At 45.4% G+C, this 14,463-nt stretch overlaps 1 protein-coding gene across 36 annotated transcripts in view; it reads left to right on the top strand.

The window, feature by feature from the left end:
• The window catches only part of EPB41L2 (erythrocyte membrane protein band 4.1 like 2), a 156,330-nt gene that overhangs the window by 76,591 nt on the left and 65,276 nt on the right, over positions 1 to 14,463 (top strand). For all 36 annotated transcript variants that reach the window (XM_084777772.1, XM_084777771.1, XM_084777770.1 and 33 more), the window contains 2 exons: positions 3,391 to 3,875; positions 4,630 to 4,845. In XM_084777772.1, coding sequence (XP_084633898.1) covers positions 3,405 to 3,875; positions 4,630 to 4,845 — 687 coding nt within the window. In that variant the 5' untranslated portion in view covers positions 3,391 to 3,404. The remainder of the gene's footprint in view (positions 1 to 3,390; positions 3,876 to 4,629; positions 4,846 to 14,463) is intronic.

Genomic DNA, 14,463 nt, shown 5'->3' with positions numbered 1-14,463 from the left:
AACAAAGGAGACAGTGTTATGTTTGAGCTCTTGGGGCTATTTTAAGAATATGGTTACTTACATAGAGTTACGCCCACCTTTATTGTTGGCTTGTCACAGCTCAGTAAGCTATTCCCACTGTTCTGTCCTACAGCATCAATTTGAATGAGTGACACTGGTCAACCCTGGGCTGTGAAGACAGTGGTCACTGCTGCAGTCCATGAGGCTCAGCCTATGCTTGGCTCGCCCATGCTCTCTGTTTCTGTATTAGCAGTTTGTCTTCAGCTTCTGTCCATTCGCTTGTGACCACATGGCCAACAGTGACCTTTCCACAAGCTGACGTGAATCTTTTCTAAGGAGTGAACCAGGAGTTTTGTGACTCATTAGGTAATCCATGGGTGTACTGAACAGCAGAAATTGCACACTGTGTGACATAGTGAGCTGTTCGTGGTTGTCTTAGTTTGGGTCTTATTGTTGTGAAGAGACACTGGTATGGCATGGCAACCTTTGTAAAGGGAAACATTTAATGGGGGCTGGCTTACAGTTTCAGAGGTTTAGTCAGTCCATTGTCATCATGGTGGGAAGCGGGGCTGCATGCAGGCAAACATGGTGCTGGAGCTGCAGCAGGAGGAGACGGTGTCTGGATCATAGGAGACCTCAAAGTCTGCCCCACAGTGACACACTTCCTCCAACAAGGCCACTCCTCCTGATAGTGCCACTCCTGTAGCCAGACATTTAAACACATGAATGGGGAGGGGCATTCCTACTCAAGCCAGCACATTGGTATCTCCTCTGGTTAAAATATGAACAGTTATTATTTCTTTCAAAATGACAGTGGGAACTTTAGCTTTATGGTTCATTGCTTTTTGAGTATTTTGGCCAAAAGCTGATTGCTCCCCTGTTTATCATGACCAGAGTACTTAGAAAGCTGCCAGTTTATCTTGGTTAGCTTATACCTGTGTGGGGCAGCTTTTCTTCTAACTTTACCTAGGTATTTATTCACTTCTCAGGATGCAATTAGAAAGTATATGCTAGAAATCAACTGGTTTTCATGTGACTAACGTACATAAGATTCTTAAATGTGTTGGGAAAAGACCTGTTTTCTGTGCACTGTAGATCCAGTTGTATCCTTGTTTTTGCGGGTGGCACTGTGAGTTGTAAATCCCTAGAATAGGACATCCCATGTGGGTCTGGCAGTTAACTGTGCCCTCTTGTAGTACTGCTCTCAGAGACATTATAACCTCCATCTTGCCGTCTCACCGTGTTTCCCTTTTTCTTTCTCTGCCTTGCATGTAGGTGGTAGTAAGGGTTTCTCGAAGAACCCTCTAGTGTCGAGCACCCCTGGTTTCCTAGGTGATAGCAGTATCATGTGTGCTTGCAGCTCTTCCCCCATGTGGCCACAGCTCCCAAGTGGTTGCCATCCCTCATGCGCATCTAGCCTCTCAGAGCTAGGCATTGCCGCAGACCTGTCAATCACAGTGAATTTAAAGTCAGGTTGCATGGCTTGGCTACACCCATCTTCCTGGACATGCTGTTTGCACGGATAACTTCCCCAGTGTCCCGTAGAGTCCCTAGGTTCTTTTTCTTTCTTTCCGTAGTCAGAAGTTGCCTCCGCCTGCCCATGATGTTCATTTCTTAGGCTCTTCCTCGCTGCTTTGGCCTTAATAAAGACTGCCTGGACTTCTGCAACCATCTCCCTGATGCCTTTCTGTTTCAGTCTCTCACTTCAGGCCTTGCAGTCAGCTGGGCTGTTTAAACAGGTATCTTAATCTCATTATTAGCTAAAGTTCTTGAGCTCTAGAAGCAACTAATTTTAGGCTGTGTCCATGGAACACATGCATTAGGGCTTTCTTATGACTAAATAGCGTTCTTCTATATTGACACAGTAAGCTTTAAAGGGTCACATCTGCGGTTTATGTATGAATCTGCTTTAAGACAATTATGTGTCCCTTTTCCTTTTCAACGTCATGTTTGTGCCCTGTAAGAAGCTAGCGCAGACATTTCCCATGGGCTAGGCTGCCAACACTCAGAACACTCTGGGGCAAGGATCATGAGGGAGCAAGCAGGGCGCTTGAGCTGGCTCCAGCCCCACTTCCCCCAGCCTGCTGTCCTAGTTGGGGAGTCGGCTGTACTTGAGCTGGCTCCACCCCCACTTCCCCCAGCCTGCTGTCCTAGTTGGGGAGTCGGCTGTACTTGAGCTGGCTCCACCCCCACTTCCCTCCTGCCTGCTGTCGTTGAGGGGGAGTCTGCTATGCTTGAGCTGACCCACCCCCACTTCCCTCCTGCCTGCTGTCATTGAAGGGGAGTCTGCTATGCTTGAGCAGTCCTCTCTGCTTGTGTAAGATTTAGGCCAGCAGTTATTTTCAGATTTAACTAATTTTGTTTCATTAGTTGTGTTGGAATAAGTCATTAGGTGTGTCTTTCCCATTCTATAATATCTCTATTTCATATGGACAAGGACCTTTATTTTTTTCATAACACACACACACACACACACACACACACACACACACACACACACACGGTGTCTGAGATTGGGAAGAGTGGAGGCTTAGAGTTTTAATTTTGTCTTTAATCATTTTCTCAGAAGCTTAACTTTTGGAGTTTGCTGTTGACTCAGGATTTAACACTGGAAAGCAATAATAATAATAATAATAATAATAATAATAATAATAATAATAATAATAATAATAATAATAATAATAAGTGGTAGTGGTGGTAGTGGTGGTAGTATTAGTAGTATTAGTAGTACCACTACTATTACTATTACTACTACTACAAGTTTTGTCTCAGTGAGTTTTTGTTGCTGTTAAGCATACAGCATTTAAAATTGGTTCCTTTTTTGTTTGTTTGTTTTTTTGAGACAGGCTTTCTCTGTGTAGCCTTGACTGTCCTGGATCTCTTTCTGTAGACCAGGCTGGCCTCAAACTCACAGAGATCTACCTGTCTCTGCCTCCTGAGTTCTGGGATTAAAGGTGTGCGCCACCACGCGCGCAGCTAATACTTAACATTTCTATAGATTTTGGTTTCAATGTATGAAATTGTAGTGCAGTGTGCCTCAACACTTGGTAATATTGCTGACATTCCTTACTTAAGAGTAAAGGCTGGAAGTGAAAGAGCCTTAAACGCGGGCTTTCTGTGTCAGGTATTGTGTAATTAGTTGGAATCAAATGAAAGCAGTCACTCTCTTAAGTCTGGATGATTGCATCCCAGCTGTCCGGAGTGCATGCCATTGTGACGCTGCTGGTTCTGGGTTCTGAGAGGCCTCGCAGGGCAGTCTCTTGCCTTGCGTCTTCTTCCTGTTTCTGTGCTGTTCCTCTTCCCTCTCATCTCACCTTCCTTCGCCTTGCCACCAGATTGAAAGTGGGAAAGTCTCTAAAAGATTATCTTGTGGTTTTTCTTTTGTTGCAGTATAAGCTGTAACCATGACGACTGAAGTTGGCTCTGCATCTGAAGTGAAGAAGGGCTCTGACCAGGCGGGAGCAGATGCACCCAAGGAGAAAGCTAAAGAAGCAGAAAATGAGCAGAGTCCCATATCTGAGCCAGAGGAGGAGAAAGGCTCCCAGCCAGGCCCTGCTGTTGACAGCCAAAGCAGTCCCCGCCGCCGGAAGAGAGAGAAGGCTCCGTCTGAGAGCAGGGGCATTTCTCGGTTCATACCGCCATGGCTTAAGAAGCAGAAGTCTTATAACTTAGTAGTAGCCAACGATGGAGGAGATAAGAAGGAGCCGACCCACGCTGATGTGGAAGGCCAGCTCTTGGAAAAAGAGGATTCCCTTCCTGAGGAAGAGAGTCGGGCCAAGGGCGATGCTGAAGAGATGGCCCAGAGGAAGCACTTGGAGGTCAAGGTGGAGGTCAAGGAAGAAAAGCCTCCCCTGAAAAGCAGTCCTGAGACCCAGGTGTGTGTGAGGAGCCTGGGAGTGAGGGCGCAGCCACACAGGGAAACGGGTTGGCTTGCCTTGCTCCATTTTCTATTTCTGTATTAAGATACGGCCTTAGCCTGCTGTATCTGTATACAGAGCTCGGATCACAGCACCTCAGTCTGCCCTGTGAGTCTTTCTAAAACTATCCCAGAAACAACAAAATGAGACAAAACCATAGCACAGCAACAAAGCGCATGTAACCCTCTTAGAAGCGCCTGTTTCTGGTATGGTTGAGCAGGCTGTCTGCCCTCCCACCTCTACAGTTGATGCCCTTTTATTTACCTTTGCTTTATTCAAGTAAGTAGTGTTGGGAGTGAGCAGTGAGTGGTGTGTGCTCTGTTCACCTGTGGAAGCCGAGGCTTTGCTCTGCCTTAAGGTTTTAGGAATTTTGTTATTTCATGCTATTTAAAGTATAGCTGGGTGCTGCAGTATAGTTTCTTTTATTCATTTAATGCCCACATCAGTAACCTGGCAAAAGAAAAGATGAGAAAATACTCTTTGTTGCACCGTGTTTGACTCTTACAAAGCTTAAGCTTAAGTTGGTTAGATCAAAAATTATAATTCTCATTAAAGGTTTTCCTTGCGGCTGGCGCACTTGCCTACCACATCCAAACCCTGGGAAAGGTAGCAGCGCTGCAGAGAAAAGTGGAGTCTGATTACTTTTTTAGTTAATGTTGTCTTCTACAAGGTGGCTAACTTTATCATGGACTTAAATTTTTTCCTTTGGAAGCCTGCTGAAGAAGTAAGGAAGGACAGAGAGGCAGGACAGGGAAAGGAGGCGCAGGAAGAGACACCGGAAGGAGAGGCAGCGAAACGGGAGACCAAGGAAGTGCAGACAAGCGAGCTGAAGGCAGAGGTGGCCTCTCAGAAAGCTCCCAAGAAGACTAAGACTGTCCTGGCCAGAGTGACCCTCCTGGATGGCACCGAGTACAGCTGTGACCTGGAGGTAAGGCAAGGACTAGACGGTCCTGCGGTTGGGCGCGACACAAGCAGTCGCTCTGTTGGTGGCATGCCACAATGAGTACGTGTCATTCCACCAACTTCCTATAGCCAACGTAACTGCGGTTTTGCTTTTAAAGCAACCAGGAAGGGCCATCGTTTGTGTTTCAAGCAGCACTTTTCAACTTTGGGGCAAGTGCATATGCTGCTTTGCGGTGTGCGCTCTCTCCTGTGTGCATTATGTCTGCTCTGAAGGGTCAGCTTGACGGTTACCTCTCCAGATTCCTGGTTCAAAGTTGACAGTCAGAATAATGAGATTTCAGCAGTAAACTCCTACCCTGAGAAAGAGAATGGCATAAACCTACCTCCTTAATTTGGTTTTGTGTGGTGAAGTGATGCCTGTGACTTGTGAGATGGGTGCCTTCCTGCACTGATGCTGGCAGTCAGTGTAACCTCTCAAAGCACCAGCCTCTCAGGCCTTCTGTTGGCTGGCTTATTCCAGTGATGTTTATTCCCATGACACGCACTAATGGTTGATGTCCACTGGACTGTGTTGAAGGACTTTGAATGGCTTGTCGTGTCTTAGGGAAGACTCCCTTCTCAGCGTCACAGTGGGAAGGCAACGGCTTAGACTCAGTAGAGGTGGTGGTTGGGGGAGCCAGGCCTCCAGCTGTGGCAGCTTGGTGTTAGAGCTTGTGAACATGCCCGCTAAATTGCACAGGTTGTCTGTCTTTCTTACTCACCTTTCCTAAGTGTTCTGTTAATGATTTAAAAAATAAAGCCAAATTCCTGGCTTTCTTTCCTTCCCTTTTTCTTTTTCTTTTTCTTTTTTCTATCTGTCTGTCTGTCTATATATCTATCTATCTATTTTTATCTATCATCTGTCTGTCTGTCTATCTATCATCTATTTGTTTATTTATTTTTGGTTTTGAGACAATTTTTTTTCTGTGTATAGCCCTGGCTGTTCTGGAGCTTACTCTGTAGACTGAGCTGGCCTTGAACTCACAGAGATCTGCCTGCCTCTGTCTCACATCGCTGGGGTTAAAGACATGTGCCACCACCACTTCTGGCATTCATATTTTAACAGCTTGGTAAAAAGCATCTGTGGCTCTCTAGTTTATTATGTTTGAGTATATTATATGGCAACGATACTCAACAAGCACTTCTTTGAATAAATCGTAAAGACCTTCATGTGTGCATGTAGAGTTCTGGCACTTGACACATTTCAAATATAGAGTAACAAAGAATTAAAAATTCTTGTCTTAGTGGTTCTTGGTGTTACAACAAAATACAAGAGTGGAGTTCAGTGGTTCTCAATGTGTGGGTCGTGACCTCTGGGGTGTCACATATCCTGCTAATCAGATGTTTATATTGTAGTTCACAACAATAGCAAAAGTAGCAATGAAATAATTGTGTGGTTGGAGGGTCACCACAACACGAGGGACTGTAGTAAGGGATCACAGCATTGGACAAGTTGAGAACCCCTGGAGTAGACTGAGGAGTTCACAGTCGAGGAGTCGGCAGATCTGTGTGTGGACTGAGAACGACACGGTCAAGGAGCTGGCCGGTCAGTGTGTGAGGAGGCACTGCTGTTTCTAAGATGGCACCTTCCCGCTGATCCCACACGTGCTGTAAGGAGTGGAACTGTGCTCCTGCATGGGAAGAGCAAGCTGGCAGCTCCTGTACGGGGTGTGTGAGTGCACGAAGCCATTCCTGAGTCCTCGTGACTTGTTCAGAGGTTCCACCTCCTAAAACCAGCACCCTGACATGGGTAGAGCCGACTCCACCCTCTCCATCCCTATACAATATCATAAGACAGCTGAAGGAAAGGAAGAAATCAAAGAATCTGTATTTGCTGATGATAATGACGGTATACGTAAATCATAGGAGGACTCTCTCAGACCTGCCAGTGGCAGAAATAATGACAAAGAGGCTTTTAAATATTTTAAAGCTCAGCCCTTTTAGCTTGGGCAGTGTCCAGCTGACGGCCCAGCTTTACCAGACTCTTCCGGGCACTGCATCCTGCCGTGTGGTAGCTCTGCCTCTCTGCTCCTGTTCGTGTCGTCTGTTCACCCCCATGTCCACTGGCAAATCTGCATTTCCTTTGCTCCCAGTGTTCCTCCCCCATCTTTTGGATGTTCCACCATCCATTTTCTGACCAGCTATTGGCCATCAGCTCTTCAGCACAACTAATAGGCAAATGAGGAAGGACGGGTGTAATATACACAATGTAACACTGGTGATGTGCCATAGAAACACCCATACTGACATCTGCCCAGTACTTAGCTCTTTGCGAGTTTAGCAGGCAACAATTGACTATACAGAGACACCTTCACACAGTGTACCCCAACAGCAAATGACCCTAAAAACTCTACCAGGAAACTCTATAGCAAATATGCACCTTTAGCTACGTGTTAAACATTGAGAACACCCATTTCTTGTTTTAGATCTGTCCATGATCCGATTAACATGTCTCTTTCTTGTCTGTACTGCTTGACTGCCTTGACTCTTACTTCCTAGGTCTGTTAAAGTGGCTCTGTAACAAACAGTAGGTCTTGTAATTTGCCTTAGTTTTCCTGTAAATTTATTGTTTCTAAAATCCTGGGCTAGATTGTTAAGTGTTCAGAATTACATACTGTTGCACAGTTTCCTAAATTGTTGTATTGTACCTTAAATCCATTTTATTAGATAGTAATATTACTGTAGTCGCTGTGTTTTGGTTAGGAATTACCAGGCCCACCTTCTGCTGTTTCTCTTAAGCTGGAAGCGACTTGTTTTTTTTTTTTTTTTTTTTTTTAATTAATCTGTCTTTGACCTATTCAGAAGTCTGTGGCTGGATTGGACCTTCAGGCGGGTTGTCCGATAGCTGACTTGCTCCCTCTTTTACTGCTCAACTTTGGGAATTGTCTGTTTTGTAGACACACTGGCGAGTTTGCTCCAACTGTGCTTGCCTCCCTCTGTCTTGTTTAGTGTGTATTCATTAGATCTCCCATCTCATTTTAGAAGACTACAAGGTAAAATTGTAACCGGTCGTCTTTCTGTGATTGATTCTGTTGCTCACAGAGAGTTAGGCTTGTGTTTCCTAGAGCAGAGCTGAGATAGTAGCCAAGGTTACAAGCTGCAGCTTAGTCCTTTAATTCACTAGGAATTAAGTTTATTGGGGAAACATAAGATTCTTGTAACTTTATGAGTTTTAACTTATATTTTCTTTTTCTTTAATATGGTATTGTTTAACCTGCTATTTGAAGAACAAACTTTTGAGGACAGTAGATCATAAGTCAGCATGATAGCAGTTGTGTTGAGTGAGCACCTTACTCTTTTCAGGTACAAAGCAAGACAGAATTGGGTAGACCCCCTGGTGCTGTCCCCCAGTGGATGCTGTGCACCCACAGCTCACTTGAGCTCTGAGCGGGGACTTGAGCCTGAACATAGGGTGTACTTCACCTCATCCAGAAGTTGTGTGTTGTATTGCCCTTTGTAATCAATGTCGCTCTCACCTTCTCACTGTGGGTCTTTGGTTGCTTGGCAACATGAATTTGGATCTGTCTCATCAGACCTGCTGTACCTGCTGTTGGGGAGTGAAGCACAGACTCTGGTGAGCTGTGCTTGGCTGCGCTCAGGCTTCCTGTCTAGTGCTGGCCTGGCCTTCCGTGTGATCTGCTGATGCTGCTCATCTGTGTTTGCAGACCTACACCAGAACTGAGTGTCTGTGGACCATTTGAGGAAGTACGCGTGGGAAACTGTAGCCAGTGTAAGGCACATGGGTTTTTGTTTGTTGTTGTTGTTCCTTTTTTTGTTTGTTTGTTTGTTTTTGGCTTGGGAGAACTGTCAAGCAAAAGTTAACATTTTTCTCATGGTCTTTTATTTGTGTATGTACTTGTGTCTAATTTTCAGTTGTCCTTAGGTTATTTGATGTTCCTGGTAAAGAGAACCTAATGGTTTTCACTTAGGGTACCCACAGTGGCAGAGGGAAGCATTAGAGAGCTGACAACTAGCCAGGCATGGTGGCACATGCCTTTTAATCCCGGCAGTCTGGGAGGAAGAAGCAGGCGGATCCTCTTGACTTTGAGGCCAGCCTGGGTTACAGAGTTTGTTCCAGCACAGCCAGGGCTACATAGAGAAACCCCATCTTGAAAAATAAAAACAAAAACAGACACAAAGAAAATCATCCACTGCAGGAAGTCATGAGGAGATGGAGTGTGTAGATTTACAGGGTCTTTATGGGATATAGTGAGCATTTGGAAGACCTCAGGTGCCATGCACAATTAAAACTGACCTCTCTAACAAAGCCAAGAGGCCATTGAAGATTTGGAAAGCGTTAGCTGTGCTGTTGCAGTGGCTGAAGGGTGTATGTTAAAACTTCACTGCTCTGGTTAGCATAAACATTGACGGTGGCGTATACAGGTGACAGTTTTATATGCTTTGTTTAGAACATTGGGTCAGTTTGGCAAATTCCTGTATTACCTATCAGTGTTTCTGCCACTAAAGGACCAATGTAAATGTCATCTCTGGTACTCAGATCCTCTGCATAGATAGAATTAACATGTAGGACATGTGTAATGCATTCATGTACACATGTATTCTTACTGGCTTGTAAATGTATGTAATGTGGATATTTTTATATTCCCATCAATATTTACTCTTCTGTGTTTATATGTGTGATGCATACATGTTTACGCACTTTGGGATGGGGCAGAGTATGGTTTTAACTAAGTTACCAAGGATGGTCTCAAACTCTTGAGCTGAGGACATCCTCCTCCCTCAGCCTTTAGTAGTTGGACTGTAGACAAACACATGACTTCCCCTTACTTTTTTTGGCTTCCTGTTTCAAAATTCGTTTTCTCCTGAGCCTTTTCCCTCTGCTCCTGAGCCTCAGGAACTAGATATTGACAACTGCCAAGTAAACTGATTTTTAAACACTTTCGTCACCTTTGAAGTTGGTGTTCTTTTGAGAAAGGAGAGGCAGGTTATGGTTGATGTGACAAAGGAGTGCTGCACGTGTTTGCCAGTCTTCCAGAAGGTGGGGCAACAAGCAAAGATTTGGTAGCAGTGCATTTCTAGAGACTGACTGGAGTGAAGCTCAAAAGCTCCATGGACTGCCTGGGTGTTGTGCTGTCTCTGGCTTATGAGGTAATAGTTTATTGCTGTGGCGTGCATCTCCTTCTATCCAAAGCCTAGTGTGTCTTCATATCTTTCCTTCAGATTGTTAAATACCTTTTCACCATTGTCCATGCAAATTGCTATTTATATTTTCTAATTTATCATCTGTCGATAAATTGAATTACACACGCATATGTATTTTAAATGTTACTTTTGAAGATTATTATTTTTACTGTTTTTTTTGAGAAAGAGTCTTAAAATATATGTAGCCCTGGTTGGCTTGGAACTCCCTGTGTCGACCAGTTTATAGAGATCTGCCTGCCTCTGCCTCTGCCTTTGCCTCCTGAGGGCTGATGCTGTGTACCGCCATAGCCAGTGAGGATTATTGTCTTTTTTAAATAAAGGTCATATCAACTTTTATCTCAGCAAATTATTTAGGTGATAAATGATAACCTAGTTTGGTACCAGACCTTGAGTTGTGCAGATTTTGGGTCTTCTGGCTCCACAGTAGGACTCTTTGTGATGCTGCTGCAGAAGTCATTTACACACTGGTGTGCTAAAGCCGCGGGGCTCTTTCCTCTAAGGAAAAATACAGCATGGTTTATTTAAAGTCATGGGTATAAGCAGGAGATTCATGTTTACTTTTCTATTCTTTGTATGTCTTGGGCAAGTGACTTCCTGCTTTTTCTTCTGTTCTCACATTGCAGAGTAAGAATGAAAATATTTGCTTCCTTTATTTCTAGGATTGGACTGGATTTTCTAGCGCTTGTAGGTCCACATGTATTTTTTAAAATTGTGAAGTAAGTCCAGGATCCGGTAGACTTTAGGAGCGCGAGAACGAACGAACACGTGCACTCTGAGAGGAGGCTTGCATTTCCCTCTGGCATCTGCGCGTTTTTCCCACGTGCTGGTTTAGTCTGAGAATTGAAGGCATTGTTGGAGCCCACACAGGAATGTCACAACCATCTTCCTTAGTGATGCGTAAGGGAGTGAGAATGCAGGGCCTCAGCAGCAGCTGTTCTGTGACAGGAGTGTTCATCAGGAGGTGGAATGTGTCTAGGGTCTTCTCTGCACTCACTTTGAGTTTCAGAAATCTTACTTGGATTCTTGCTTTGGGTGTGGTGTGTTTGTATCTACTTTTGCCTCCCCAGGTTTGTTTTCAAACTTCAGTTGTGATCCTTGTAGGCAAAACAGTTACGTGGTTTCAATTATGTTAATACTTTTGGGGGATCTAGAAGTTGTTATCCTCTATAAATCCCACATAGGTGTGTGTGTGTGTGTGTGTGTGTGTGTGTGTGTGTGTGTGTGTGTGTGTGTGTTGGAATTGGGAATAGCTTATGTACAAATTTAAAACTGCAGTGACTAGATCCAAATCCGATGCCTCTGACCACTGTTCCATGTGTTTCTTTAGTTAAAGAAAGGGTTTAAGGTGGCAAGTGTACCTACCCTAGGATTTGGTTTTTAAGGTGGGAAAAGGGTGGTGTGACATGGGAGTGGTGATGTTTTCAGTCCCTCTTGACTTGGGAGCTGGCCTGGACTCTGTTCAGCCACTGTGTAGCTGGTCACTCAGGACTGTTAGGTGTGACCCTGGGCTGTCCTCCCTTCCCTGACCATACAAAATGATCTCCCTCTGCACACCCTGAGTTGTCTGCTCTCCTGTGAAGATAGAATTTGTGTTCCTCAGTTGCATGGTTCTCTCTGGTCTGTAGTCTGACCCCTACCCAGCTCTCAGAATGTTTTCTCTGCCTTTGAACTCACCTATGCTGTTAGTGCGTTCTTTAGGACGCACTGTCCCGTGAAAGAGTCTCCTGTGTTGCTGAGCAGCTGCTCAGTTCTTGCTGGATTTTAAAATTGCTTTTATTGCTTCTTTACCTAAAAATTTCCATTTTCCCTACTGAGCATTAATGTAAGGCTTTGCCTAAGTCAGTTCTAGAACGTAATTATTCCCGTTTATATATGTTTAAAAAGGGGGCAAGGTTTCTCTGTCTCTCTCTTTGCTGTCTCGGAACTCGCTCTGGCTCTGTGTACCAGGCTAGCCTTGAACTCAGAGCTCCCCCTTCCTTGGCTTCTAGAGTGCTGGGATTAAACGTGTGTACCGCCACGCCCGCTACATTTATACACTATCCTTCTTTCCTAAGATAATCTTGATAGCATTTGCGTAATTATGCTCTTAATTTTATTTTTCCTTCTGTCCCTCACTGTGCTGCTTTTTAAAATGCTTAGGCAGTTGGCTGACCTGTAGAAATTCTAACAAGGCTTTAATGAGTGAAAACAGTTCACTATATTCCTGCAAAAAGTTGTTCAAGTCCAGGAGTAAAAGCACCCTACAGAGGTGAGCCTACAGGAATTGGCAGCCTAGAGGAAACTGTGGGACACGAAAATACCTTATTTATTTGTAGAATTATGTCCTGATTATATACAGAAAGATCATTGGCTCCGGTTTCTTTTTGCCTGAAGTTGAATGAACTTTGAAATCAGATTTGTGCACAGGTGACTCATTGGTGGGAAAGGAGTTCTGACAGCCATGCCCTTAGGCTGAGGGCCGGCCCTTTTCCTCCTGCATGTGGCTTTAGTTGACTCCTCTGCCCCACAGCTATGCATGGGTTCTGTTTGCTCTGTGCATACCTTTGTTCTTAGCCTTTCCAGTGCACAGTGCACGGCTGGGGGCAGTAATGTATGGATTGTATTGTGGACTTCCCATCACTGGCCTCTTGGCACACAATAAAGGCACTGTAGAGGGGCCTACTAGGAGAGACAGTGATGGGTTTTATAAAACGCCAGTGGTGTGTGGCGTCCCCTGCAATCTGCTGGGTAAGCAGTTGCCCAAATTCCTCCAAGTTGAGAGGCCTCCAGAAATGTCATATTTTGGCTTCAGTTATGAATGCCACAAATAACTGCACAGACACAGGAGACTTTGCTCAATGTCTCACATTTCAGTCTGCTTTTCTTTAGCTGGGGTCTGCTTTTTTTCTTTCTCTTTTAGTCTGCTAGTCCTTGAGTAAAATATTTCTGAAGATTCATCTAAATTATTTTACTTTCTCCATCTCTTTGCATGTCTCTAATATATTATGCAGCCTCTACTAAAGCAAACAAACAAAACCAGAAAGGATGTGGGCTGGCAAGGTGGCTCTAGCAGTACAGTGTAAGCAGGAGGACCTGGCGTGAATGCTTAGCAGCCACCTAGGAGGCAGCAGGCAGCTTGCTGGCAGGGCTGGGGAAATAGGCAGGAGATCCTGTGGATGTGCTGGCCAGCAGTTCAGCTGAACCAGTGAGCTTCAGAGTCACTCAGAGACCTCCTCTCCAAAAGCAAGATCGACGAGGAAGACACTCAGAGTTGACCTGTGACACACACATGCATGTGCATCCTTCCCATCTCAGATTCACACCGTTGCCCTGTGTATATATGCATGTGCACCCCTCCTGCTACAGGCACACACCGTTGCCCTGTGTATACATCTATGTGCACCCTTCCCGCCACAGGTTCACACCTTTGCCCTGTATATACATGTATGTGTACCCCTCCCACTACAGGCACACATTGTTGCCCTGTGTATACATGCATGTGCATCCCTCCTGCCACAGGCACACACCGTTGCCCTGTGTATACATGCATGTGCACCCTTCCCACCACAGGCTCACACCTTTGCCCTGTGTGTACGCATGCATGAACTTACACAGAACAGGCCCTATGTACAGATACATACAGTATTTGATTGACACCTGGACAGCAGTGCTGCTCTCCTACTTGTCCCTCCCGTCCTGGTTCTTCCTTGCTGTGGTGTTAGTGAGAGGCAGGTGGGGAAGTACACTATTAAGCTTGTTGGAATTTGATATAAAAACTAAAATTTCATTTTCAAAATGTATTTGGCTGGCTTTATGAACTTTTCTGTGGCATTGCCAAGGATTGAACCCAGGGCCTCATGGATGTAGACACTGTTCTCCCACTGAGGTAGTGTCCTGTTCCTGCTGGATTATGTGCGATTTATTGATTGATGAGCTGAAGTGCTGCAGCATTAGAACAGAGACTGACAGTTACGTCAGTTCTCACATAAGAGCAGATTCAAAGCAGAGGAATGCTTTAGCTGGCTGTATGGAACCACGGGGAAGCTGTGAGGAACCACAGGGAAGCTGTGAGGAACCACGGGGAAGCTGTGAGGAACCACGGGGAAGCTGTGTGGAACCACGGGGAAGCTGTGAGGAACCACGGGGAAGCTGTGAGGAACCACGGGGAAGCTGTGAGGAACCACAGGGAAGCTGTGTGGAACCACAGGGAAGCTGTGTGGAACCACGGGGAAGCTGTGTGGAACCACAGGGAAGCTGTGTGGAACCACGGGGAAGCTGTGTGGAACCACGGGAAGTTGTGTGGAACCACGGGGAAGCTGTGTGGAACCACGGGGGAGCTGTGAGGAACCACGGGGAAGCTGTGAGGAACCACGGGGAAGCTGTGTGGAACCACAGGGGAGCTGCGAGGGGCCACGGGGGAGCTGCGAGGGGCCACGGGGGAGCTGCGAGGGGCCACGGGGGA

Source organism: Acomys minous (assembly GCF_964271855.1).
Source record: "Acomys minous genome assembly, chromosome: 3".
Lineage (NCBI taxonomy): Eukaryota > Metazoa > Chordata > Mammalia > Rodentia > Muridae > Acomys > Acomys minous.
The sequence above is the reverse complement of the archived record's forward strand: the minus strand, read 5'-3'. Positions and strand labels throughout refer to the sequence as shown.